Source organism: Mobula hypostoma, chromosome 1 (assembly GCF_963921235.1).
Source record: "Mobula hypostoma chromosome 1, sMobHyp1.1, whole genome shotgun sequence".
Classification (NCBI taxonomy): Eukaryota; Metazoa; Chordata; class Chondrichthyes; order Myliobatiformes; family Myliobatidae; genus Mobula; species Mobula hypostoma.
The window spans coordinates 28,945,978-28,971,869 of NC_086097.1; the positions used below are offsets into that span (position 1 = coordinate 28,945,978).

At 45.3% G+C, this 25,892-nt stretch overlaps 1 protein-coding gene across 1 annotated transcript in view; it reads right to left on the reverse strand.

Moving 5' to 3' along the window:
* Positions 1–24,789, reverse strand: part of LOC134342377 (leucine-rich repeat-containing protein 74A) — a 69,790-nt gene extending 45,001 nt beyond the window's left edge. The window contains exons 1-5 of the mRNA XM_063040834.1: positions 24,669–24,789; positions 24,047–24,219; positions 17,725–17,832; positions 4,371–4,464; positions 294–343 (exon numbers count right to left, since the gene is read on the reverse strand). Of these exons, the coding sequence (XP_062896904.1) occupies positions 294–343; positions 4,371–4,464; positions 17,725–17,832; positions 24,047–24,219; positions 24,669–24,789 (546 nt within the window). The remainder of the gene's footprint in view (positions 1–293; positions 344–4,370; positions 4,465–17,724; positions 17,833–24,046; positions 24,220–24,668) is intronic.
* Between the last annotated feature and the right edge of the window lie 1,103 nt (positions 24,790–25,892).

A 25,892-nucleotide genomic window follows, 5' to 3' on the forward strand; every position in this document is an offset into this window, starting at 1 on the left:
TGTTACAGCATTGGTGTGCTGAAGAGCATCTCTGAATGCACAGAACATTGAACCTTGAAGTGTATGGGCTTCAGCAGCAGAAGACCACAAACTTACAGAAATATTCTCAGTGGCCACTTTAGTAGGTACATCCTGTACCTAATAAAGTGGCCACTAGATGTCCATGTAAATGCACTGGGTGAATAAAGTTGATCGTTGAACACTTACAGAGAAAGCAAGCAATACGGTCTCCAAACAAAAATAACCCAGTTGGAAATAGGAATATTTTACCAAAAGTTTTCCTCTTTACTTACAGATAAAACGTCATCAAAAAATGCAGCATCACTGTTGGTGAATTTGTTTCCTGAAAGTGGGAGATAAAAGGAATAAAGGTGGTATATTGTAGAAATTACCCTGGGGCTTCATTCAAAGTCAAAGTCAAATTTATTTTCAAAGTAGTTTACAAGTTTGTTACCAAATATTACCTTGAGATTCATTTTCTTATAGTCATTTACAGGAATATAAGGAAATACAATCAAATTTATGAATAATTACTGTGCACATAAACAAAGACTGACAAACAACTAATGGGCAAAAGAAGACAATTACTGCAGATAAAAAAGTACTGAGAACATGAGTTGCAAAGGATCCTTGGAAGTGAGTCTGAAGATTGTGGAGTCAGTTCAGGTGAGTGGAGTTAACCGCACTAGTTCAGGAGTCTGATGGTTGAAGAGTAATAACTGTTCCTGAACCTGGTGGTGTGCGACCTGTACCTCTTTTCCAATGGTAGTAATGAGAAGAGAGCATGGCCTGGCTGGTGGAGTCCTTGATGATAGATGCTACTTTCTTGTGGCAATGTTCCATGTCAATGTGCCCAGCTCAGTGAATGACCTGGTTATTATAGATTGAACTTATTTTCCCCCAATTTCAGATCCCCTTGCCTCCCATGTTATCCCCTCTCTCCTTCTGATCCACCTGTACTCTCCCACTTTTATTCCTTTTCCCATACTCTCTATTCCTATATTATCCTTTCTGGTCCATCTGTCTACTTCCCACACTTCACTCTCCCTGCTTGTTAACATCTGTTGGATTGAGATGTCGAAGTGTTTCTTTTTGTAGCTTAACTTTCCTATGCTTGCTTGTATTTTTATCTAATCATCTATATGCATGCAATTGTCCAGTAAATTTTCCAGTAATTACAGTACAGTTGCTTCTCTGTTTTTCTAGAAGCTTCTTAGTTTCCAGTAGAAGGATTCACACCACTTGATTCTGGCTATTTTATAGGTTAATTGTTATCACTGGAATTCTTGGTGTGAAAAATTCCATTGGTTGTCATTGGAACACTCACAAAATGCTGGAGGAACTCAGCAGGCCAGGCAGCATCTATGGAGAGGAATAAACAGTTGTTGTTTCAGGTCCCGACCCTATATCAGAACTAGTCTGATGAAGGGTGTCAGCCCCAAAATATTGACTGTTTATTCCTGTCCATGGATGCTATCTGACCTGCTGAGTTCCTCCAGCATTTTGTATGTACTACAGTGGTAATAAACCTCATTCAGATTCTGAGAAGACAGCAAGGTTTGGTGTGGAAAAGACCTAAACAATGACACATCTAACTCAAACATTCAAAGTTCAAAGTAAATTTATTATCAATGTCCATATATGTCACCTTTACAACACTGAGATTCGTTTTTTCACAGTCATACTCAATAATTCCAATAACCATAATAAAATCAATAAAAGACCACACCCAGCAGGGCTGACAATAAGTGTGAAAAATACAACAAACTGTATAAATACAAAAGGAAAACATAGAAATAATAATAATAATAATAATAAATAAATAATCAATAAGTAATGAGAACATGAGATGAAGAGTCCTTGAAAGTGTGTTGTCCATAGGTTGTGGGAACAGTTCGGTGATGGGGCAAGTGAAGTTGAATTGTTACGTACCCCGTAATTGGGTTGCCAAACCAGCAGAAATGGATCACTCAGTTGGAGTCTGGATTACTGGAACTAAGAAAGTTTTATTAAAGAAATAAGCAACACAGTACTCTAATCAAAAGGATAATAAATGCAACAGTTCAGCAATGATAAACACACATGTACACAGAATTAGAATAACAGGATCAATCAAGCTCTATCGTCATCTAGGGGTAAATGACCAGTTTCAAAGTGACGCAAAGTTCAGTTCAATTGAGTTCAGTTCAGTTCACAGTAATCACTGCCGTGGCGATGGACGGGGCGGGGGGGGGGAAGGAGGGAGAGAGCAAAAACGAATGAATATTCAAACGGCTTCCACACAGACCTTTGATATTCTTCGCAGTCAGCTTTCGGGCGAGCCCTTTGTGATGTCTTCTGAGGTCACCGACTGTGACTCCTCCGTTTCCTGATACGATTGTTTCTCTGCGGTGAACCTGGCACCCAGGCAAGGGCGGACACACACCAGGTTCCCGCCGATCGTACCTTTCCACCCTGTGCGTCTATGGCTTGGTCCCGCGACCAGCCCTCCAAAACTCCCACCAACTTGTGGGAGGTGCACCGCTTCCAGGGTCTCGTTACCTCGTGGTGTCATGTGTGTCTTGCCTTAGCGAACCTGTCCCTTTTTATCCCCCTGCTGGGGTATCGCCTGTCCATCACTTCAAACAGTTCAGGGTTCAAAGAGGGAGCCGATCTTGACAGCTCTCTCCTTCCGTTAAACTCTCCCGTCCCTTCATTAACATCTCCAAATGCTGCTCCATTGTTTTCCTTATCTCTCTTTCTCCTGAAGACAGGTGGCAGACCAACTGCTGATCCCACTGGTGCCAGCACAGGACAGCTAACATCTTAATCTATGTGTACTCTCATCACAGAATGAAGACTGGTTCAAAAGCCTGATGGATGAGGGGTTACAGCTATTCCTGAACCTGGTGGTGTGGGTCCTGAGGCTCCTGTGCCTTCTTCCTGATGGCAGCAGTGAGAAGAGAGCATGGTCTGGGTGGTGGGGGTCCCTGATGATGGATGCTGCTTTCCTACGACAACACTTTGTGTCGATCTGCTCAATGCTGGGGAGAGCTTTACCCGTGATGGACTGGGCTGTATCTACTACTTTTTTTTAAATCAAAGTTTTGACAAAGTTTGTCAAAGTTTTAGACATCATGGCAAATCTTCGCAAGCTTCCAAGGAAGTAGAGGTGTTGCCGTGCTTTCTTCAAAATTGCACTTGCAGGCTGGGCCCAGAGTAGGTCCTCTGAAATGATAACACTGATCCTCTCCACCCCTCATCCCCTGATGAAGATTGCCTCCTGAACCCTCCAGTTTCCTCCTCCGGAAGTCAGTAATCAGCTCCTTGGTCTTGCTGACATTGAGTGAGAGGTTGTTGTTGAGGCTCCACTCAGCTGGATTTTCAATCTCCCTCCTCTACGTTGATTCAGCCAATGACAATGGTGTCATCAGCAAACTGAAATATGGCATTGGAGCTGTGCTTAGTCTCACAGTCATAAGTGTAAAGCCAGTAGATCTGGAGGCTAAGCACACAGTCATGTGGTATACCTGTGCCAAGGAGATTGTATTCTGGTAAGAATACAAGTAGTAACGTGGGAATGAACTCCTCTGCAGGTTTGGAATTAAACACAATACACACAGATCTGCTGGCTGGTCCAAGTATTAGTGGCCCTAACAGTTTCTACTTTCTCAGTCTCCAATGTTCTGCCTGATCAGCTGTCAGTGGACAGTGTAGTAAGTAGGTTCAGACTCAGATTAATTTCCTTATCATGTTTACACTGAAACAGAAAGCAAAATGCTTTGTTTGCCTTACCAGCTAAGGATGTGCCAGGAGGGCCTGCAAGTGTTGCCACACATCCTGGCACCAGCATAGCAAACCCACGATGCTCAGCAGAACAACACAAGCAGCAGCAACAACAGCAAAATAAGCCCCTTTCCTCCCTCCCAGCCACCCAGCCATGCCCTTCTCTTGTTGCTGGCATCGGGAAGGAGATCCAGGAGCTCTAGGTTCCACAGCACCAGGTTCAGGAACAATTATTACCTCTCAACCATCAGGCTCCTGAAGCAACATGGGTAACTTCACTCACCTCAACACTGAACTGACTCCAGAACCTGTAGACTTATTTTCAGACATTACAACTCATGTTCTCAGTATTATTTATTCACTTATTTTTTAATTTGCACAGTTTGTCTTATTTTGCACATTGGTTGTTTGTCTGTCTTTGATTATGTATAGTTTTTCATTAATTCCACTGTATTTAATTTTTCCTCTCTCCCTTCCCATCCCCCACTCTCCCCAACCTCTCCCCCTTCCCCTCTCTCCCCCTCCCCCCTCCCCCTCTAATCCCAGGCGAGGCCAGGGATTCACAGACGTTACAGTAAATAAGAATGTACACTTGCGGTGTTTACCTGCCACCTTGATGCACTTGAGAGAGATGTTGAGTGGAAGCTTTCTGCACAGCACCTTTGCTCCCTGAGTCCGCAGCTCATTGTTGGACAAGTTCTGTAACAGTGGGGATTGATATGGCAGAGCATGGGAGTGCAGGGGGTAGATTTATATCCGGAAATTTTTATCATTTATAACAGGAAAAGCTTTCTACGGTTGCCAATGCAATGACTTACATCCTTTCCAATGGAGTCACCAAAAGCAAAAGATTGATGTAGTATCCTTCATGACCACAGGAGGTGCCAAAAGACTTTCCAGCTAATAAATCCAGCTAGATTTTAGAATATAGATCATAGAACATAGAAATCTACAGCACATTACAGGCCCTTCGGCCCACAATGTTGTGCTGACCATGTAACCTACTCTAGAAACTGCCTGGAATTTCCCTACTGCATAGCCCTCTATTTTTCTAAGCTCCACGTACCAATCTAAGAGTCCCTTAAAAGACCCTATTGTATTTGCTTCCACCACCATCACTGGCAGCCCATTCCACGCACCCACCACTCTGTGTGTGAAATACTTACCCTGAATCCCCCCATACCTATTTCTAAACACCTTAAAACTGTGCCCTCTCATGCTAGCTATTTCAGCCCTGGGAAAAAGCCTCTGACTATCCACACAATCCATGCCTCTCATCATCTTATACACCTCTTTCAGGTCACCTCTCATCCTCCGTCACTCCAAGGAGAAAAGGCCGAGTTCACTCAACCTATTCTCATAGGGCACGTTCTCCAATCCTTGTAAATCTCCTCTGCAATTTCTCTACAGTATCCACAACCTTCTTGTAGTGGGGTGACCAGAACTGAACACAGTACTCCAAGTGAGGGCTGACCAAGGTTTTATACAGCTGTAACATTACCTCATGGCTCTTGAACTCAATCCCATGGTTGATGAAGCCCAACACAAAATACACCTTGTGAACAAAACTGTTAACCTGCGCAGCAGCTTTGAGTGTCCCATGGACACAGATCCCAAGATCTCTCTGATCCTCCACACTGCCAAGAGTCTTACCATTGGGGGGGGGTGGGGAGAAGAGAGAGAGGGTGGGGGGGGAGAGAGGGGGTGGAACGAGTGAACAGTCACAAGGCTGCGGGACTGGACGGTATCCCAGGGTGAGTTCTCAGGATGTGCACGGCACAACTGGCAGGTGTGTTTACAGACATTTTTAATCTCTCCCTCTCCCAGTGTAGAGTGCCCTCCTGCTTCAAAACATCCACCATTGTCCCTGTACCTAAAATGACCAAGGTAACATGTCTGAATGACTGGCGTCCTGTCGCACTCACCTCAATAATAAGCAAATGCTCTGAGAGGCTGGTCAAGGACTACATCTGCAGCTTGTTACCACCCACACTGGACCCCCTACAATTCGCCTACCGACACAACTGATCGACAGATGATGCAATAGCCACAGTTCTTCACACTGTCCTTACACATCTGGAGAAGAGGATGCTCAGGTGAGAATGCTGTTCTTGGCGTAAAGTTCAGCATTTAACACCATAATTCCCTCCAGGCTCGATAAGAAGCTCGGAGACCTCGGCTTTGACCCCACCTTGTGCAGCCGGAACCTGGACTTCCTGTCAGGCTCACCTCCAACCCTCTGACACAGGAGTGCCCCAGGACTGTGTCCTAAGCCCCCTCTTTTATTCTTTGTATACCCATGACTCTGTCGCCATCCACAGCTCCAATCTGCTAATTAAATTTGTTGACGATACTACATTGATTGGCCTTATCTCAAATAATGACGAGGCAGCCGACAGAAAAGAAGTCATCACCCTGACACAGTGGTGTCAAGAAAACAACCTCTCCCTCAATGTCACAAAAACAAAGGAGCTGGTTGTGGACTACAGGAGGAATGGAGACAGGCTAACCCCTATTGACGTCGAAGGATATGGGGTTGAGAGCTTTAAAATTCCTCAGTATACACATCACCAAGGACCTCACTTGGTCTGTACATACTGGCAGTATGGTGGAAAAAGCACAACAGCACCTCTTTCACCTCAGAATAAGTTCGGCATGAGTCCCAATATCCTGAGAACTTTCTACAGGGGCACGATTGAGAGCATCCTGACTGCCTGCATCACTGCCTGGTATGGGAACTGTACGTCCTTCAATCGCAGGACTCTGCAGAGAGTGGTGTGGACAGCCCAGCGCATCTGTAGATGTGAACTTCCCACTATTCAGGACATTTAAATTGACAAGGCCCAAAGGATCATTGAGGATCCAAGTCACCCCAACCACAAACTGTTCTAGCTGCTACCATCCGGGAAACGGTACCACAGCATAAAAGCCAGGACCAACAGGCTCCAGGACAGCTTTTTTCCACCAGGCCATCAGACTGATTAATTCACACTGACACAATCGGATTTCTAAGCTATATTGACTGTTCTGTTGTGGATCTTACTACACATACTATTTATTACAAATTACTATAATTTGCACATTGCACATTCAGTCAGAGACGTAATGTAAAAATTTTAGTCCTCATGTATGTGAAAGATATAAGGAATAAAGTCAATTCAATTCGACTCAGTTCAGTTCAATGGAGTTGGCTGCACTTCCTGCAGGTGTAGTCACCAGTGAGACCATTAGGTTCCATGAATTCCCACATCCCACAGGAGGAGCATTCCACTGCCATATCTGCCATCCTGCCTGAACTGTACTATAGGCAACCAGGACCAAATCAGCAATAACGAAAGGAAAAACCTACCCTTCTTACCCGTTTCTCTGGCCTCACCCTCTTCTCATCAAAGCCTCTAAGTTCCCACTCTGACTCTAGCCCCACTCCAACGATGGCTGCTCCACTAGAATTTTTTGAACCATAATCTCTCTATTATAGTTCAAAAAATAAGAAAAAGCCCCACGCAAGGAGAAAGAAATCATCGTATTTGGTGGTGCTCAACCTGCCTTCCGCTGCCACCAATATCTCTGATGCTTCCCGCGCCTGTGCATTAGCTACTGTTTTTAAGAAAAACCCCCCACGCAAGGAGAAAGAACTCACTGCCTTTAGTGGTGCTCTGCTTGCCTGTTTTAACAACTGTGACAAGTGGGACGTGTAGCCGTCAGTTTGTCCCCTCTGAGAAACACCAATGCGATAAAGATAAATGAGGGAAAATATTGACCAACTCTTTGGGAATCAGTCTCCTGCTTCCTAATCATACCCTGAGTTTTTTTTACATCCAGTTGAGAGATGCTTGGTCTGACTCGGAGATAGAAGAGACGGCAGATGCTGGAAAAGAACATAGAACACTACAGCAGAGTACGGGCCCTCTGATTCACAACGTTGTGCAGACCTTTTAACGGAATACAGCAAGAGATAGAACGTAGAATAGTACAGCACAGTACAGGCCCTTCGGCCCACAATGTTGTGCCGACCCTCAAACCCTGCCTCCCATATAAGCCCCCACCTTAAATTCCTCCATATACCTGTCTAGTAGTCTCTTAAATTTCACTAGTGTATCTGCCTCCACCACTGACTCAGGCAGTGCATTCCACGCACCAACCACTCTCTGAGTAAAAAACCTTCCTCTAATATCCCCCTTGAACTTCCCACCCCTTACCTTAAAGCCATGTCCTCTTGTATTGAGCAGTGGTGCCCTGGGGAAGAGGCGCTGGCTATCCACTCTATCTATTCCTCTTATTATCTTGTACACCTCTATCATGTCTCCTCTCATCCTCCTTCTCTCCAAAGAGTAAAGCCCTAGCTCCCTTAATCTCTGATCATAATCCATACTCTCTAAACCAGGCAGCATCCTGGTAAATCTCCTCTGTACCCTTTCCAATGCTTCCACATCCTTCCTATAGTGAGGTGACCAGAACTGGACACAATACTCCAAGTGTGGCCTAACCAGAGTTTTATAGAGCTGCATCATTACATCGCGACTCTTAAACTCTATCCCTCGACTTATGGAAGCTAACACCCCATAAGCTTTCTTAACTACCCTATCCACCTGTGAGGCAACCTTCAGGGATCTGTGGACATGTACCCCCAGATCCCTCTGCTCCTCCACACTACCAAGTATCCTGCCATTTACTTTGTACTCTGCCTTGGAGTTTGTCCTTCCAAAGTGTACCACCTCACACTTCTCTGGGTTGAACTCCATCTGCCACTTCTCAGCCCACTTCTGCATCCTATCAATGTCTCTCTGCAATCTTTGATAATCCTCTACACTAACTACAACACCACCAACCTTTGTGTCATCTGCAAACTTGCCAACCCACCCTTCTACCCCCACATCCAGGTCGTTAATAAAAATCACGAAAAGTAGAGGTCGCAGAACAGATCCTTGTGGGACACCACTAGTCACAATCCTCCAATCTGAATGTACTCCCTCCACCACCACCCTCTGCCTTATGCAGGCAAGCCAATTCTGAATCCACCTGGCCAAACTTCCCTGGATCCCATGCCTTCTGACTTTCTGAATAAGCCTATCGTGTGGAACCTTGTCAAATGCCTTACTAAAATCCATATAGATCACATCCACTGCACTACCTTCATCTATATGTGTGGTCACCACCTCAAAGAACTCTATCAGGCTTGTTAGACACGATCTGCCCTTCACAAAGCCATGCTGACTGTCCCTGATCAGACCATGATTCTCTAAATGCCTATAGATCCTACCTCTAAGAATCTTTTCCAACAGCTTTCCCACCACAGACGTAAGGCTCACTGGTCTATAATTACCCGGACTATCCCTACTACCTTTTTTGAACAAGGGAACAACATTCTCCTCCCTCCAATCCTCCGGTACCATTCCTGTGGACAACGAGGACATAAAGATCCTAGACAGAGGCTCAGCAATATCTTCTCTCGCCTCGTGGAGCAGCCTGGGGAATATTCCGTCAGGCCCCGGGGACTTATCTGTCCTAATGTATTTTAACAACTCCAACACTTCCTCTCCCTTAATATCAGCATGCTCCAGAACATCAACCTCACTCATATTGTCCTCACCATCATCAAGTTCCCTCTCATTGGTGAATACCGAAGAGAAGTATTCATGCTCTTCTCAGCCCCTTCTTAAGCTCCTTTCTTGCTTCCCTATATTCCTCAATCGACCCATCTGATCCGTGCTTCCTAAACCTCATGTATGCTGTCTTCTTCCTCCTGACTAGATTTTCCACCTCACTTGTCACCCATGGTTCCTTCACCCTACCATTCTTTATCTTCCTCACCAGGACAAATTTATCCCTTACATCTCACAAGAGATCTCTAAACATCAACCACATGTCCATAGTAAATTTCCCTGCAAAAACATCATCCCAATTCACACCCGCAAGTTCTAGCCTTATGGCCTCATAATTTGCCTTTCCCCAATTAAAAATTTTCCTGTCCTCTTTGATTCTATCCTTTTCCATGATAATTATAAAGGCCAGGGAGCGGTGGTCACTGTCCCCCAGATGCTCACCCACTGAGAGATCTGTGACCTGACCCGGTTCATTACTTAGTACTAGATCTAGTATGGCATTCCCCCGGTCGGCCTGTCCACATACTGTGACAGGAATCCATCCTGGACACACTTAACAAACTCTGCCCCATCTAAACCCTTGGAACTAATCAGGTGCCAATCAATATTAGGGAAGTTAAAGTCACCCATGATAACAACCCTGTTATTTTTGCACCTTTCCAAAATCTGCCTCCAAATCTGCTCCTCTGTATCTCTGCTGCTACCAGGGGGCCTATAGAATACCCCCAGTAGAGTAACTGCTCCCTTCCTGTTCCTGACTTCCACCCATATTGACTCAAAAGAGGATCCTGCTACATTACCCACCCTTTCTGTAGCTGTAATAGTATCCCTGCCCAGTAATGCCACCCCTCCTCCCCTTTTTCTACCCTCTCTATCCCTTTTAAAGCACTGAAATCCAGGAATATTGAGAATCCATTCCTGCCCTGGTGCCAGCCAAGTCTCTGTAATGGCCACTACATCATAATTCCATGTATGTATCCAAGCTCTCAGTTCATCACCTTTGTTCCTGATGCTTCTTGCATTGAGGTACACACATTTCAGCCCTTCTACCTTACTGTCTTTACACGGTTTATTCTGCTTCTCTTTCCTCAAAGCCTCTCCGTATCACTGCAAGGTGTTTGGAAAAGATTACATGGAGGATGTTAGAGTTAAGTTTTTTTACACAGAATGGTGAGTGTGTGGAACGCCCCACCAGGAGTGCTGGTAAAGAGACATTGAGAGACTCTTGGATGGGCACATGAGTGAAAGGAAAATAGAGGGAAGGGTTAGTTTGATCTTAAAGTAGGTTAAAAGATCAGCATTGTAGGCTGAAGAGCCTATACTGTGTTGTTACGCTCTATGACACTGCTGATCAACTTTGTGCTACTTACTACGAGGGGAGGGCCGTGGATATGCACAGACGGTCCGTGATATTAAACAAGGATGTTGCCGGGTCTGGAGGACCCGAGCTATAAGGAAAGATTGAATGGGTTAGGACTGTATTCTTTAGAACGTAGAAGATTGATGGGAGATTTGATAGAGGAATACAAAATTATGAGGGGTATAGATAGGGCAAGTGCAAGCTGGCTTTTCCACTGAGGTTGGGTCGGACTGCAACCAGAGGTCATGGTTTAAGAGTGGAAGGTGAAAAGTTTAAGGGGAGCATGAGGGCAAACCTCTTCACTCTGAGGGTTGTGAGGGTGTGTGATGAGCTGCCAGCACAAGTGGTCCATGCGAGTTCGATTTGAACAGTTAAGAGAAGTTTGCAGGTACACGGATGGTAGGGGTAGGGAGGTCTATGGTCCTGGTGCAGGTCATTGGGAATAGGAAGCTTAACTGGTTTCTGCATGGATGAAATGGGCTGAATGGCTTGTTTCTGTACTGTACCCCTCTATGACTGCATATTGTTGCCATCACTCTGACAAGATCGAAATTTAAACAGGACCGCCCTGGGGTATAGAATTTTCAGCTGTGGCAGGAAGTGGTAAAAGTGGGAGAAGTACTTCACTGTTCATCAAAGACTGCATTACAGCTGCACCAACCGGGTCTCTGGCACTGATCCTGCCTCTGTGGCTCAGGAAGGAAGTAGAGAGGAGTGCAGTAGTGATAGGGGATGTCAGAATTAGAAAAGAAAGCAGATTCTGTGGATGTGATAGAGACACCTGGATGGTACACTGCCTCCCAGGTGCCAGGGTCAGGGACATCTTGAATATGGTCCACAGCATTCTGAAGAGGGAGGATAAACAGCCAGAGGTCATGATACATATTGGTACCAGTGACATAGGTAGGGAAAGGGAGTCGAAATAGGGAGACAGTCAGAAAGCTGAAAAGCAAGCCCTCCAGGGTTGTACTCTCTGTATTGCTGCAATTCACCCTGCAGTTTGAGAAGGGGAAGCTAAAATTGGATGTATGAATATTACAGTGGAGTAATTACCGAGGAATTACAGAGGGTTGGGAGAAGAGCTTTTCAAAGTTGGTTGGAAGGGGGCACGAGCAGGGATGAAGGCAGATCAGCAAAGGCTGGTGTTTCTGGGGGCAATCTGGGAGGCTCAGGAAAGATATATTCCAAAAATGAAGACGTATTCTAAAGGGAAGTCAAAGACAGCATAAAAACAAAAGAGAGGGCATATACTATTGCAAAAATTAGTGGGGTTAAAGGATTGGGAAGCTTTTAAAAACCAACAGAAGGTAACTAATAAAACGACAAAGAGAGAAAAGATGAAATATGAAGGTAAGCTAGCCAATAATATAAAAAGGTTACAAAACTGTTTTTTGTTTCAGATATACTGGTCCCTTTGTACCTTTTCAGTGTGGGAGACCCCAGCAGAAATGGCAGAAACGCGAGAGTGTCGGGGACAGACAAGAGTATTGTTGCTATTATGAAGGAGAAGGTGCTTGGGAAGCTGGAAAGTGTGAAGGTGGATAAGTCACCTGGACCAGGGGGACTCCACCCCAGGGTTCAGAAAGAGGTTGCTGAACAGATTAGTGATGAACTTTCAAGAATCACTAGATCTGGAATGGTTCCCGAGGGCTGGAAAAGTCCAAGTCTCACTCCAGTCTTTATGAAGTGAGTGAGGCATAAGAAAGGAAATTATCGGTCAGCTAGCCTGACCTCAGAGGATTTGGGGTACATGATAAAATAGGCCAAAATCAGCATGATTTCCTTCAGGTGAAATCTTGCCTGACAAATCTGTTGGAATTCCTTGAGGGTTTAATATGCAGGATAGACAAAGGAGAGTCAGTGGATGTTGTTTACTGGGATTTTCATAAACCTTAGATAAGATGCTGCAGCATACATCAAAGTTGCTGGTGAACGCAGCAGGCCAAGCAGCATCTATAGGAAGAGGTACAGTCTGTCCTGACGAAGGGTCTCGGCCTGAAACGTCGACTGCGCCTCTTCCTATAGATGCTGCCTGGCCTGCTGCGTTCACCAGCAACTTTGATGTATGTTGCTTGAATTTCCAGCATCTGCAGAATTCCTGTTATAAGATGCTGCAGATTAGGCTACTTTAACAGGATTGTTATTATGGGAGTGATGTAAGGCATGGATAGAAGATTGACTGACTGTCAGGGGGCAAAAACTGAGAATAAAGGAGGTCTTTTCTGGTAGGCTGCTGGTGGCTAGTGGTGTGCCTCAGGGGCTGGTGTTGGGATCGCTTCTTTTCATGTTATACTGTATATCTATGATTTGGATGAAGGAATTGATACATAGTGGAATTGATGGCTTTGTGGCCAAGTTTGCTGACGATATGAAGGTAGGTGGAGGAACAGGTGGTGTTGAGGAAGCATGATGTCTGTAACAGGACTTCAACAAATTGGGAGAATGGGCAAAGAAGTGGCAGACGGAATATTGTGTAGGGAAGTGTAGAGTCAAGCACTTTGGTAGAAGGAATAAAGGCATAGATTATTTTCTAAACAGGGAGAGAATTCAAAAATCAAATGTGCAAAGGGACAGAGACTTGGGAGTTCTCATGCAGGATTCCCTAGAAGTTAAATTGCAGCTTGAGTTAGTGGTAGGGAAGGCAAAAGCAATCTTAGCATTCATTTCGAGAGGACTAGAATACAATAGCAAGGATGTTATGCTGAAGCTTTGTAAGGCACTGGTCAGATCACACTTGGAGTATTGTGAACAGTTTTGGCCCTTACCTAAGAAAGGATGTGCTGGCACTGGAGAGGGTCAAGAGGAAGTTCACGAGAATGATCCCACAAATGAAAGGGTTAACCTACGAGGTGTGTTTGATGGTTCTGATCCTGTACATGCTGGAGTTTAGAAGAACGAAGGGAGTGTTCATTGAAATGTATCAACTAGATAGAGTGAATGTGGAGAGAATATTTCCTATAGTAGGGGATTCTAGGACCAAAGGGCACAGCTTCAGAATTGACATTGCTTTCGAACGGAGATCCCTTCAGTCAGAAGGTCGTTAATCTGTGGTATTAATTGCCTCAGACAGCTGTGCTGGCCAAGTCATTGGGTATATTTAAGGTGGAGGTTGATAGCTTTTTGGTCAATCAGGACATAAAAGCTTATGTGGAGAAAGCAGAAGAATGGGACCAATATATAAATATTTGGATAGACATGGAGCGATTAAGGATAGCCAGCATGATTTTGTGTGTACTAGGTCACATCTAACCAACTTATAGAATTTTTTGAGGAAGTTACCAGGAGAGTTGATGAAGACAAGGTAGTGGATATTGTCTACATGGACTTTAGCAAGGCATTTGACGAGATCCCACATGGGAGGTTGGTCAAGAAGGTTCATTTGCTGGGCATTCAAGATGAGGTAGTAGACTGGATTAGACATTGGCTTTTTGGGAGAAGTCAGAGAGTGATAGTAGATGGTTGGCCTCTCTGACTGCAGCCCTGCAGGGATCGGTGCTGGGCCCTTTGTTGTTTGTCATCTATATCAACAATCTGGATGATAATGTGATTAACTGGATCAGAAGTTTGTGGATGACACCAAGATTGGGGATATAGTGGGTAGCAGAGAAGGTTATCATGGCTTGCAATGAGATCTGGACCAAAAGGAGGGAGGAGAAGATGGCGGCGCAACGCAGTGCACGCGGCCGCTCCAGAAATGATATCGGTATTTGTTAAGTAGGTACCGTGCACAATTCTGATTTGATGGAGACAGACATGAGAGCACGGAGGAACATCTGGTGAAACTTCTGAAATGCCTGTTTCGCTGCCGCTGCTACTGTGTGATCCGGAATCTCCGGAGGAGAAGGCCTCTGAGTCCTCGGCTTTGTGTGTTTCAGCGGCCGTGATGAGGTCGAAGGAGCTCGGCAGAGGATGACGCTTGGGAGGCTGTATCGGAGGGGCTGGTCGGAGGCTCGAAGTTTTCGGACGGACTCAGAGTCAGCTGTCGGGTGCTTCCAATGCACCCGCAGTTGTCAGTTGTCGGTGCTTGGAGGTTTATGGCAGGGAGAGTTTCTCCCTTTTTGCCGCCTGCTATTGGGGACTATCGGAGTCGATCGGGACTTGAGACTTTTTTTTACCATGCCCATGGTCTGCTCTTTATCAAATTATGGTATTGTTTTACATTGCTGTAACTATATGTTATAATTATGTGGTTTTGTCAGTGTTAGTCTTTGGTTTGTCCTGGTTTTTTTTGTGATATCACTGGAGGAACATTGCATCATTTTTTAATGCAAGCATTTCTAAATGACAATAAACGAGGACTGAGTGTCTTCATAATCTAATCTAATCTAAATGGAGAAAGGAACTGAAAAGTGGTAGATGGAACTTAATGCAGACAAATGAGAGGTGTTGCATTTTGGTAGGACCAACCAGAGTAGGTCTTACACAGAGACGGTAGGGCACTGAGGAGTGCAATAGAACAAAGGGATCTGGGAATACAGGTCCATAATTCATTGAAAGTGGTGTCACAGTTTGATATGGTTGTAAAGAAAGCTTTTTTTTTGGCACATTGGACTTCATAACTCAATGTATTGAGTACAGGGGATGGGATGTTATGTTGAATTTGTATAAGACATTGGCCGAATTTGGAGTATTGTGCACAGTTTTGGTCACATCCAGTAGGAAAGATGTAAATAAAGTTGAAAGAGCACAGAGAAAATTTACAAGGATGTTGCCTGGCCAGGAGGACATGATTTACATGGAATGATTGAATAGGTTAGGAATTTATTCCTTGGAATGTAGAAGATTGAGAGGAGATTTGGTAGAGGAATACAAAATTATGAGGGGTATAGACAGGGTAAATGCCAGCAGGCTTTTTCCACTGAGGTTGGGTGGGACACAACCAAAAGTCACGGGTTAAGATGAAAAGTTTAAGCGGAACCTGTGGGGAAACTTCTTCACTCAGAGGATGGTGAGAGTGTGGAATGAGCTGCCAGCACAAGTGGTGCATGCGAACTTGATTTCAATACTTAAGAGAAGTTTGGATAGGTTCATGGATGGTTGGGGTATGGACCCCAGTGCCGGTCGATGGGAGTAGGCAGTTTAAATGGTTCGACATGGACTAGATGAGCCAAAGTTCCCGTTTCTATGCTGTACTTTTCTCTGACTCCAATGGGTTGAGAGAAATAAAAAAATATCAGCCATCAGCCGGGAGAGCAGGCCCGGTGGGCCGAATGGCCTACATCTGCTCTGATGTCTTATGGTCCATGGTCTTATTACGTCAGGTCTGGGGGAAGGTAGTCCTGGTGACTCCTCAAGTGAGGCCATGTTAGTAGAGATTTGAACCTGTAGTCCAGTATGGACTCGCTAGTAAAGAGGGATGTATTACAGACTCCCCAACCATCAGTAGGGTTTGCACAGGTGAAATGTCTGTATGATCTGTTTCCCTGCCATGATATTCTATGATTCTACGTAGAGTACCCAGCCAGGTGGGAGGTTGGGGACAACCATTTGCCAGGCCCTTTCACTTTTAGCGGTGAATTTCTGTCAAATGAATGGTATGATGTAATCAGATGGGCTTTGATATCAGACGCACATCAAGTGCTGAATCACACTCAGGACTGCCCAGGTCAGTTTCCCAATAGTCGCTCATCAACATAGCACCCTCAATTAACAGGTGACAGGGTGGAGGTACGTCTCTACCAAAGGAGGCTTAAGGTGTTCCTTCCCTCCACTAGCCTGCAGGTCACCCTTGGGCAAGGTATAGCACCTGCTTAGCCCCTCCAATCAGAGTCACGTGAAGCCGTATGAGCAGCTGGTGTATGTCACAAGTCCTGGTTATGCGACCAGCGACGCCAGGCAGACAAACTCTGAAGAGTATTGATAATGGCTGGGGTCACCCATCTTGTAAAGACACTGCACAGAAGGAGGGAATGGTCAACCACTTCTGCAGAAAAATTTGCCAAGAAAAATCATGGTCAAGACCATGACTGGCCACTACGTACGACAGAGCATATAATGATGATGATGATGCACCAAAACAAACGTGCAAAATGGATCCATCTTCCAGGCAACACACGCTCACATACTGTAATGAAGTACACACAAACTGCCAAAGATCTAGCATTACACTGTCACTAACGTAGGCTGACATCCAAGATGCTGGAGGAACTCCCCAGGTCAGGCAGCATCTAAGGAGGGAAATCGGTGAATGTGTAAGATCTTCCTTTCCATTCCTGATGAAAGATCTCAACCTGAAATGTTGACTGTTCACTCACTTTCAAAGATGCCTCCTGGCCTGCTGAGTTCTTCCAGCATTCAACCTGGATTAGAGAGCATGTCTTACGAGGATAGGTCTTTGCAACGAAGTAGGTCGAGAGATGACTTGATGGAGATGAATGAGGTGATAAGAGCCACAGATCGAGTGTACGGCCAACACCTTTTCCCCGGGGCAGAGATGGCTAATATGAGGGAGGGGGGCATAATTTTATGGTGATTGGAGGAAAGTATGGCAGAGGTTAATTTTTTTTTTAATTTTATGCAGAGTGGTGGGTGTGTGGAAACCGTTGCCAGGGGTGGTGGTAGAGGCAAACATATTAGGAACATTTGAGAGACTTAGACAGGCACATGGATGATAGAAACTGAAGGGTTACGTGAGGGAAGGGTTACAGTAGGTTAAAAGGTCGACACAAACGTCACGAGCTGAAAACTGTGTGTGTACTGTATGTTCCATTTAGTATGGTAGACTGTTCTCGTACCACACTCTGCTCTTCAGTTCAATGTCTTGTTAGTAAAGTAAACATGGACAGAACAGCCCATGTGAATCACTTGTGAACCATTGATTGACCAGCCCTTGTGAACCCCTCATGAGGCCACTGATTGACTAGCCCTGCTGAATCCCTTGTGAATGACCGATTGAGCACCCCCCGTGAACCACTGATCGACCAAAATCGCTATTTTTAAGGGTGTGTAGACATTTAATGTATGGTTGGGCAGGCCATGCTGAGGAAGTGACCTTACCAGAGTCTGGATGAAGCAGTTCTCTGCTAACATTTCCATCAGGTACTGCACCCCCTCGGCGTCAATCCCATTGTGTTCCAGATCCAGTATAGTGACTGCTGTATTGGTCTGAAGAAAATCAAAGGTTGTGTTTATTCCATCTACCCAGCACTCTTTGCCTCACGCAACACACATCAAAGTTGCTGGTGAACGCAGCAGGCCAGGCAGCATCTCTAGGAAGAGGCGCAGTCGACATTTCAGGCCGAGACCCTTCGTCAGGACTAACTGAAGGAAGAGTTAGTAAGAGATTTGAAAGTGGGAGGGGGAGGGGGAGATCCAAAATGATAGGAGAAGACGGGAGGGGGAGGGATGGAGCCAAGAGCTGGACAGGTGATTGGCAAAAGGGATATGAGAGGATCATGGGACGGGAGGCCTAGGGAGAAAGAAAAAGGGGAGGGGGGAAGCCCAGAGGATGGACAAGGAGTATAGTGAGAGGGACAGCGGGAGAAAAAGGAGAGAGAGAAAAAAATATATAGACATATCAGAATGGGAGTGGGCCGTGGAAGCCACACACATTTTAATTCCACGTCCCATTCCCATTCTGATATGTCTATCCACGGCCTCCTCTACTGTAAAGGTGAAGCCACACTCAGGTTGGAGGAACAACGCCTTATATTCCGTCTGGGTAGCTTCCAACCTGATGGCATGAACATTGACCTCTAGCTCCCGTTAATGCCCCTCCTCCCCCTCGTACCCCATCCGTTATTATTTTTTTTATTTTATATATATATATATTCTTTTTCTCTCTCTCCTTTTTCTCCCTCTGTCCCTCTCACTATACTCCTTGCCCATCCACTGGGCTTCACCCCTCCCCCTTTCTTTCTCCCTAGGCCTCCTGTCCCATGATCCTCTCATATCCCTTTTGCCAATCACCTGTCCAGCTCTTGGCTCCATCCCTCCCCCTCCTGTCTTCTCCTATCATTTTGGATCTCCCCCTCCCCCTCCCACTTTCAAATCCCTTACTCACTCTTCCTTCAGTTAGTCCTGACGAAGGGTCACGGCCTGAAACGTCGACTGTACCTCTTCCTAGAGATGCTGCCTGGCCTGCTGCGTTCACCAGCAACTTTCATGTGTGTTGCTTGAAATTCAAGCATCTGCAGATTTCCTCGTGTTTGCCTCTCTTTGCCTCACCTTTTTTCCAGAGTACCTCTTCCCACTCTCACTGTAATCAGACTTTTATACCAGACTTTAAAGGCCTTTTCTGCCTGGGGTAAGGGTGTAGGGTTAGGAGCTGGGGAGTGCCATTCTGATCAGCTATAACCCTTCCAGCACTGCCTGCCCATGCACGTTGCTGCTCGCAGGTGAATTTCAGTGCCTGCCGAGATGCTGGCACAGAACGATACAGCCCTTCGGCCCATGATATGTTGTGCCAAACACAATGCCAAGTAAAACTAAACTCAACCACCTGCACATCAAAGTCAAAGTAAATTTATTATCGAAGTAAGGTTACATCACCATAGACAACCCTGAGATTCATTTCCTTGCAGGCATTTACAGGAAAATAAAGAAATACAATAGAATGTTTGGAAATCCATACATAAACAAACAACCAGAGTCCAACTGAAGACAAATCATGCAAATACTAAAAAACAAATAAATTATACTGAGAATATGAGTTGTAGATCCCTTGAAAGTGAGTCTGTAGGTTGTGGAATCAGTTCCGTGTTGAGATGATTGAAGTTATCCACACCGGTTCAGGAACCAGATGGTTGTAGGGTACATGATACACATCCCTCCATTCCCCCCAATTCATTTCTCATTTGAGTGCTACTTTCATACCATCACCCTGGCAGCCCATTTGGGATTGCTACCTGAGCCACGTGCAATTTGGCATGGGGTCAAGGAGGTCAGAGAGTTAAGTGCATGGCTCAAGGATTGGCGTGGGAGAAGTGGGTTTGAATTCATGGGAAATTGGCACCAGTATTGGGGAAGGAGGGAGTTGTTCCATTGGGACAGGCTCCGCCTGAATCATGTTGGGACCTGGATCCTTGCGAATCGCATAACTCAAGCTGTGGATAGGGCTTTAAACCAAGTAGTAGGGGGGTGGGTTCAACAGGATTGGAGAAGTAAAGTAAAAAAGAAAAGTGTTGATAAAGTTAAAGAAAAAGCAAAAGATTGAAAAGAGAAAAGTAGGAGTGGAGTGAAGAAAAGTCAAGTTCAAAAGTGTGAAAGATTGTAAGATTTTAAAAGCACGATGAGTGCAAGGGCACTTTATTTGAATGCCCGTAGTATTCAAAAGAAGGCCAGTGAACTTGCAGCACATATCAGTACAAGGGGCGATGATCTAATGGCTTTTACAGGGACGTGGATGCAGGATGGAGAGGATTGTGAATTAAATATCCAAGGATATCAGGTAATACGGAAGGATAGGCAGGAAGGGAAGGGAGGTGGGGTAGCGCTGTAAATTAAAGATCAGATCAGGGCGATAGTGGAAGACAATATGAGATCTAAGGAGCAGAATATTGAATCTATCTGCGTAGAGATTAGGAATAGTAAAGGGGAAAATAGTCACTGGTGGGAGATGTCTAGCAGCCACTGAATAATAACATTACAATGGCACAGGCAATAAACAGAAATACTTGAGGCATGCAAGAATGGAACAGCAGTTATTATGGGGGACTTTAATTTGCACATAGATTGGGTGAATCAAGTTGGTCCAGGTAGTCTTGAGGAGGACTTCATAGAATGCATCTGTGATGGCTTTCTTGAACAGCATGTTACTGGACCTACAAGGGAATATGTTATCTTGGATCTGGTCCTGTGCAATGAGATAGGTAAAATTAGTGATCGTGTAGTTAGGGATCCTCTTGGAAAGAGTGATTACAGTATGATTGAGTTTTTCATAGAAACGGAGGATTCAATCAAAAACCAGTGTATTATGCCTAAACAATGGAGACTACAATGGGATGAGGGAGGGAGGATTTGGCTAGTGTAGACTGGGAAAACAGGTTATAGGGTGGAACGGTTGAGGAACAGTGGAAGACTTACAAAGAGATTTTTCACAGTGCTCAACAAAAGTATATTCCAGTTAAAAGCAGGACAGTAAGGGTGGGTAGAGCCAGCCTTGAATAACTAAGGAAATTAAAGAAGGCATCAAACTAAAGCTCGTGCATACATAGTCACCAAGAGTAGTGGAATCTGGAAGATTGGGAAAACTTTAAAAAGCAACAAAGAACCACAAAGCAAGCAATAAAGAAAGGGAAGCTAGGGATGAAAATAAACTCACTCCAAAAAACGAATAGTAAAGGTTTTTATAATTATATAAAGCGGTAAAGTGTGGCTAAAGTGAATGTAGGTCCCTTGGAGGATGAGAAAGGGGAATTGATATTGGGTAATGAGGAAATGGCCGAGGCTTTGAATGACTATTTTGTGTCGGTCTTCACCGTGGAGGACACAGCATGCCAAAGAGAGATGTTATGGATGTGATGGGGGGTGAGGACCTCAATACATTTGCTATCATTTAAGAGGTAGTGCTGATCAAACCTATGGGCCTAAAGATAGGCAAGTCTCCTGGTCCTGATGGAATGCATCCTAGAGTACTGAAAGAAATGGTAGAAGTTATAGTAGAGACTCTGGTGATGATTTACCAACATTTTCTGGACTCTGGGCAGGCCCCAGTGGGTTGAAAGATGACGAATGTCACACCACTGTTCAAAAAAGGCCAGTTAGCTATAGGCCAGTTAGTTTAACATCTGTAGTTGGGAAAATGCTTGAAGCTATCATTAAAGAAGAAACAGTGAGGCATCTGGAAAGAAATGGATCCATCAGGCAGATGCAGCATGGATTCAGCAAAGGCAGGTCCTGTTTGACAAACTTACTGGAGTCCTTTGAGGATATAATGAGCGCAGTGGATAGAGGGGAACAGATGAATGTTATTTACCTGGATTTCCAGAAGGCCGCATAAAAGACTAATCCACAAGACAAGGATGCGTGGGGTTGGGGGTGATGTATTAACATGGATAGAGGATTAGTTAATTAATAGAAAACAGAGAGTTGGGATACATGGGTGTTACTCTGCTTGGCAATGAGTAGTGAGTGATGTGCCGCTGGGGTCGGTGCTGGGCCTGCAACTGTTCACAATATACATTAATGATCTGGAAGAGGGGACCGAGTGTAGTGTATCTAAGTTTGCTGATGATACTAAATTGAATGGAAAAGCAAATTGTGCAGAAGATACGGAGAGTCTGCAGAGAGATATAGATAGGTTAAGTGAGTGGGCAAGGGTCTGGCAGATGGAGTACAATGTTGGTAAATGCGAGATCATTCACTTTGGAAGGAAAATTGAAAGAGCAGATTATTATTTAAATGGTAAAGACTTGGGAGTGGTTGTGCATGAATCACAAAAGATTGGTTTGCAGGTGCAGCAGGTTATCAAGAAAGCAACTGGAATGTTCATTGCTCGAGGGACTGAACTTAAGAGCAGGGTGGTTATGCTGCAACTGCACAGGGTACTGGTGAGGCCGCACCTGGAATACTGCATGCAGTTTGAGTCTCCTTTCCTGAGGAAGGATATACTGGCTTTGGAGGCAGTGCAGAGGAGGTTCACCAGGTTGATTTGAGAGATGAGGGGTTTAGACTATGAGGAGAGATTGAGTTGCCTGGGATTGTACTTGCTGAAATTCAGAAGAATGAGAGGAGATCTTATAGAAACATGTAACATTATGAAAGGGATAGATAAGATAAGAGGCAGGAAAGTTGTTTCCACTCGTAGGTGAGACGAGAACTAGGGGACATAGCCTCAAGATTTGGAGGAGTAGATTTAGGACGGAGATGAGGAGGAACTGCTTTTACCAGAGAGTGGTGAATTTGTGAAATTCTCTGCCCAACGAAGCAGTGGAGGCTATCTCAGTAAATATATTTAAGACAAGGTTGGGTGGAGTTTTGCATAGTTGGGGAATTAAGGGTTATGGGGGAAAGGCAGGTAGGTAAAAATGAATCCATGGCCAGATCAGCCATGATCTTATTGAATGGCGGAACAGGCTCAACGGGCCAGATGGCCGACTCCTGCTCCTATTTCTTATGTCCTTATGTTCTTTGGCCCACAATGCTGTGACAACCTTTTAACCTACTCCATGATCAATCTAGCCCTTTCTTTCTACATAGACTCCATTTTTCAATTGTCCAAGTGCCAATCTAAGAGAGGTCCCTTCATGCACTGCCTCTACCACCACCCCTGGCAGCACATTCCATGCACCCACCACTCTCTGTGTAAAAAACTTAACTCTGACATCCCCCCCTATACTTTCCTCCGATCTCCTTAAATTCATACCCCCTCGTATTAGCCATTTCCACCCTGGGAAAACGTCTTTGACTGTTCAGTTCTTATCATGGCATCTTAAAACACCCCCCAACCTTAAAGGCACATCCTGTTTTATTTGATATTTTCTACCCTGTAAACATTTAAAGATTCTGACTGTCTACCCTATACTTCCCTCAGGGTTGACCAGACAGACCAATAATATTATGAGCCTCTGTTAATCTTATATACTTCCATCAGGTCACCACTCAACCTCCTTCACTGTAGGGAAAATGAGCCCAGCCTATCCAATCTCTCTGCACAACTAACGTCCCCCAGAGCATCCAGCATCCTGGTGAATCGCTCCCGTACTCACTCCAGCGCACAGTTGACCACCATCTAATCTGATACTCCTGCTCTCTGTCATTTTTTTTTTCGACCCCTGAAGAGTTCTTTCTTTCAGCGTACCCTCAGGGCTAGGGATAGAGTGCCCGGTGTTTGATTAGCTTTATTTCTAACGTACATTGAAAAGTCCAGTGAAAAGCACTGTCTGTGTCAATGACTAACACAGATGTGCCGGGGGCAGCCTGCAAGTGTTGTCGTGTTTCTGGCACCAGCCTGGCGCGGCCACAGCTCACCAACCCTAGCATCCACATATCTGGGATGTAAGAGGAAGCGGAAGCACCCAGTGGAAATGGGATGAACGTGCATACAAACTCCTTACAGACAGCGGTGGTAATTGAACCGGGGTTGTTGATGCTGTAAAGTATTACCCTAACCATTATATTACCATGCTGCCCTCACTGACTATTTAAGGTCAATACCCACAGAATGCTGGGGGACCTCAACAGGTCAGGCAGCGTCTATGAAGGGGAATAAATAGTCGACGCTTCGGGTTGGGTCCCTTCATCAGGGCTGGAGAGGAAGGGGGCGGAAGCCAGAATCAGAATCCCTTGTGTTTACAACCATTTCAGATAGTCAGTCTGCAATCCACACTCACCCCCTTTCCCCGACACCTAGCTGCTCACCACAGCACCAGATACCTACCACAAGCGCGATCGACAGGGCCTTCAGAGCTTTGGCTGACATACAGCGGTAGTTCAGGTTAAGCCGAGTGTCGTTGTGATGTCGAATGAAGTAAGACATGGGGCTGACTCCCAGTTCCTCACATGCCAGGCGATAGATCTGCTCCTCGCTTGGAGTTTCTCCTGTGGGCTTCACTTTACAGCAAGTTGGGAGATTAAAATCAATTGATTATTGAATAATCATAATGACAGAGAATTACATAGAACATAGAACAAGATAAAGGGATTAGCTTTATTTGTCACATGCACATCAAAACATTGAAACAAACGGTGAATTGCATCATGACAAACACAGTTGGAGCGTGTGCTGGGGGCTGGAAGCATGGCGTCACTTATGGGGTGCCCCCAGCACAATCCTCGATGTGTGTTGGTGGTTGACACCAAACAAAGCATTTCTCTGTATGTTCCCATGTTTGTGACAAATAAAGCTTTTTTTTAAATCTTTATCAGAGCAACACACAAACTGCTGGAGGAACTCAGCAGAGTGGGCAGGGAATAAACAGCTGACTCTTCGGGTTGAAACTGAAGTTCCTCCACCATTTTGTATGTGTGTTGCCCGGGATTTCCACGATGGATTTTCTCACCGTCGTTTTCCAGGTCAGTATCAAAATCATCCTCGCTCGCCTTTTCCAAGATCTTATCCACGTTTTCTTTGCAGAGGGACTTGACGCTTTCAATGTCGGCCACACCAGAGCTTTGATCCATAATGGTGCGAGAGCTGGAGAGATACTAAAGCACAGGCAAGTGTGAGCGGGGTCCCAGAGCACCGTTCCATCCCAACGAGTGGTCATGTACACGTAGAGACAGAGAGTAACACAGCTCAGGAAACTATCCATCACAATTGTCACATGTTGTGGAGCCCTTTCCCCAGGCGTGAGACTACTGAATTCCCTGCTACCACCACGTCTCATCGTGTATGAAGCACCAGTAGGAAATAACGTTTATTTTCTGATGTGTGTCATAAATACCACTTATTATTTGTTAACTTATTTGCGGTGACCATGCCTTATGTGTGATGTGTGAGTTATATGTACTGTGTTGTACACCTTGGTCCAGAGGAACGTCGTTTTGCTTGCTGGTATACATGTACATGGTTAAATGACAACAAACGTGAACTAGGGTGTACTGAGGCATAGCGAAAAACTTTGCCAACGCATCACTTCATCCCAACCGTCCGTTAAGAGAGTACAAAGGAAAAGCAGTAACAGAACACAGAAGGAAGTGTTGGAACAGGCTGGGAAAAAAGCTGCAGAGTCGTAGACTCGTCGAGGGCACAACCCTCCCTACCATCGAGGACATCTTCAAAAGGCAGCATTCATCATTAAGGACTCCACCAAGCAGGGCAAGCTCTCTCCTTATCACTGCCACCGAGGTGGCACAGGAGCCTGAACCAGGGCACGCTCTCTCCTTACCACTGCCACCGAGGTGGCACAGGAGCCTGAACCAGGGCACGCTCTCTCCTTATCACTGCCACCGAGGTGGCACAGGAGCCTGAACCAGGGCACGCTGTCTCCTTACCACTGCCACCGAGGTGGCACAGGAGCCTGAACCAGGGCACGCCCTCTCCTTACCACTGCCACCAAGGTGGCACAGGAGCCTGAACCAGGGCACGCCCTCTGCTTACCACTGCCACCGAGGTGGCACAGGAGCCTGAAGGCACACACTCAGCATTTCAGGAACAGCTTTTCCCCTCTGCCAAACAACAGGAATTCTGCAGATGCTGGAAATTCAAGCAACACACATCAAAGTTGCTGGTGAACGCAGCAGGCCAGGCAGCATCTCTAGGAAGAGGTACAGTCGACGTTTCG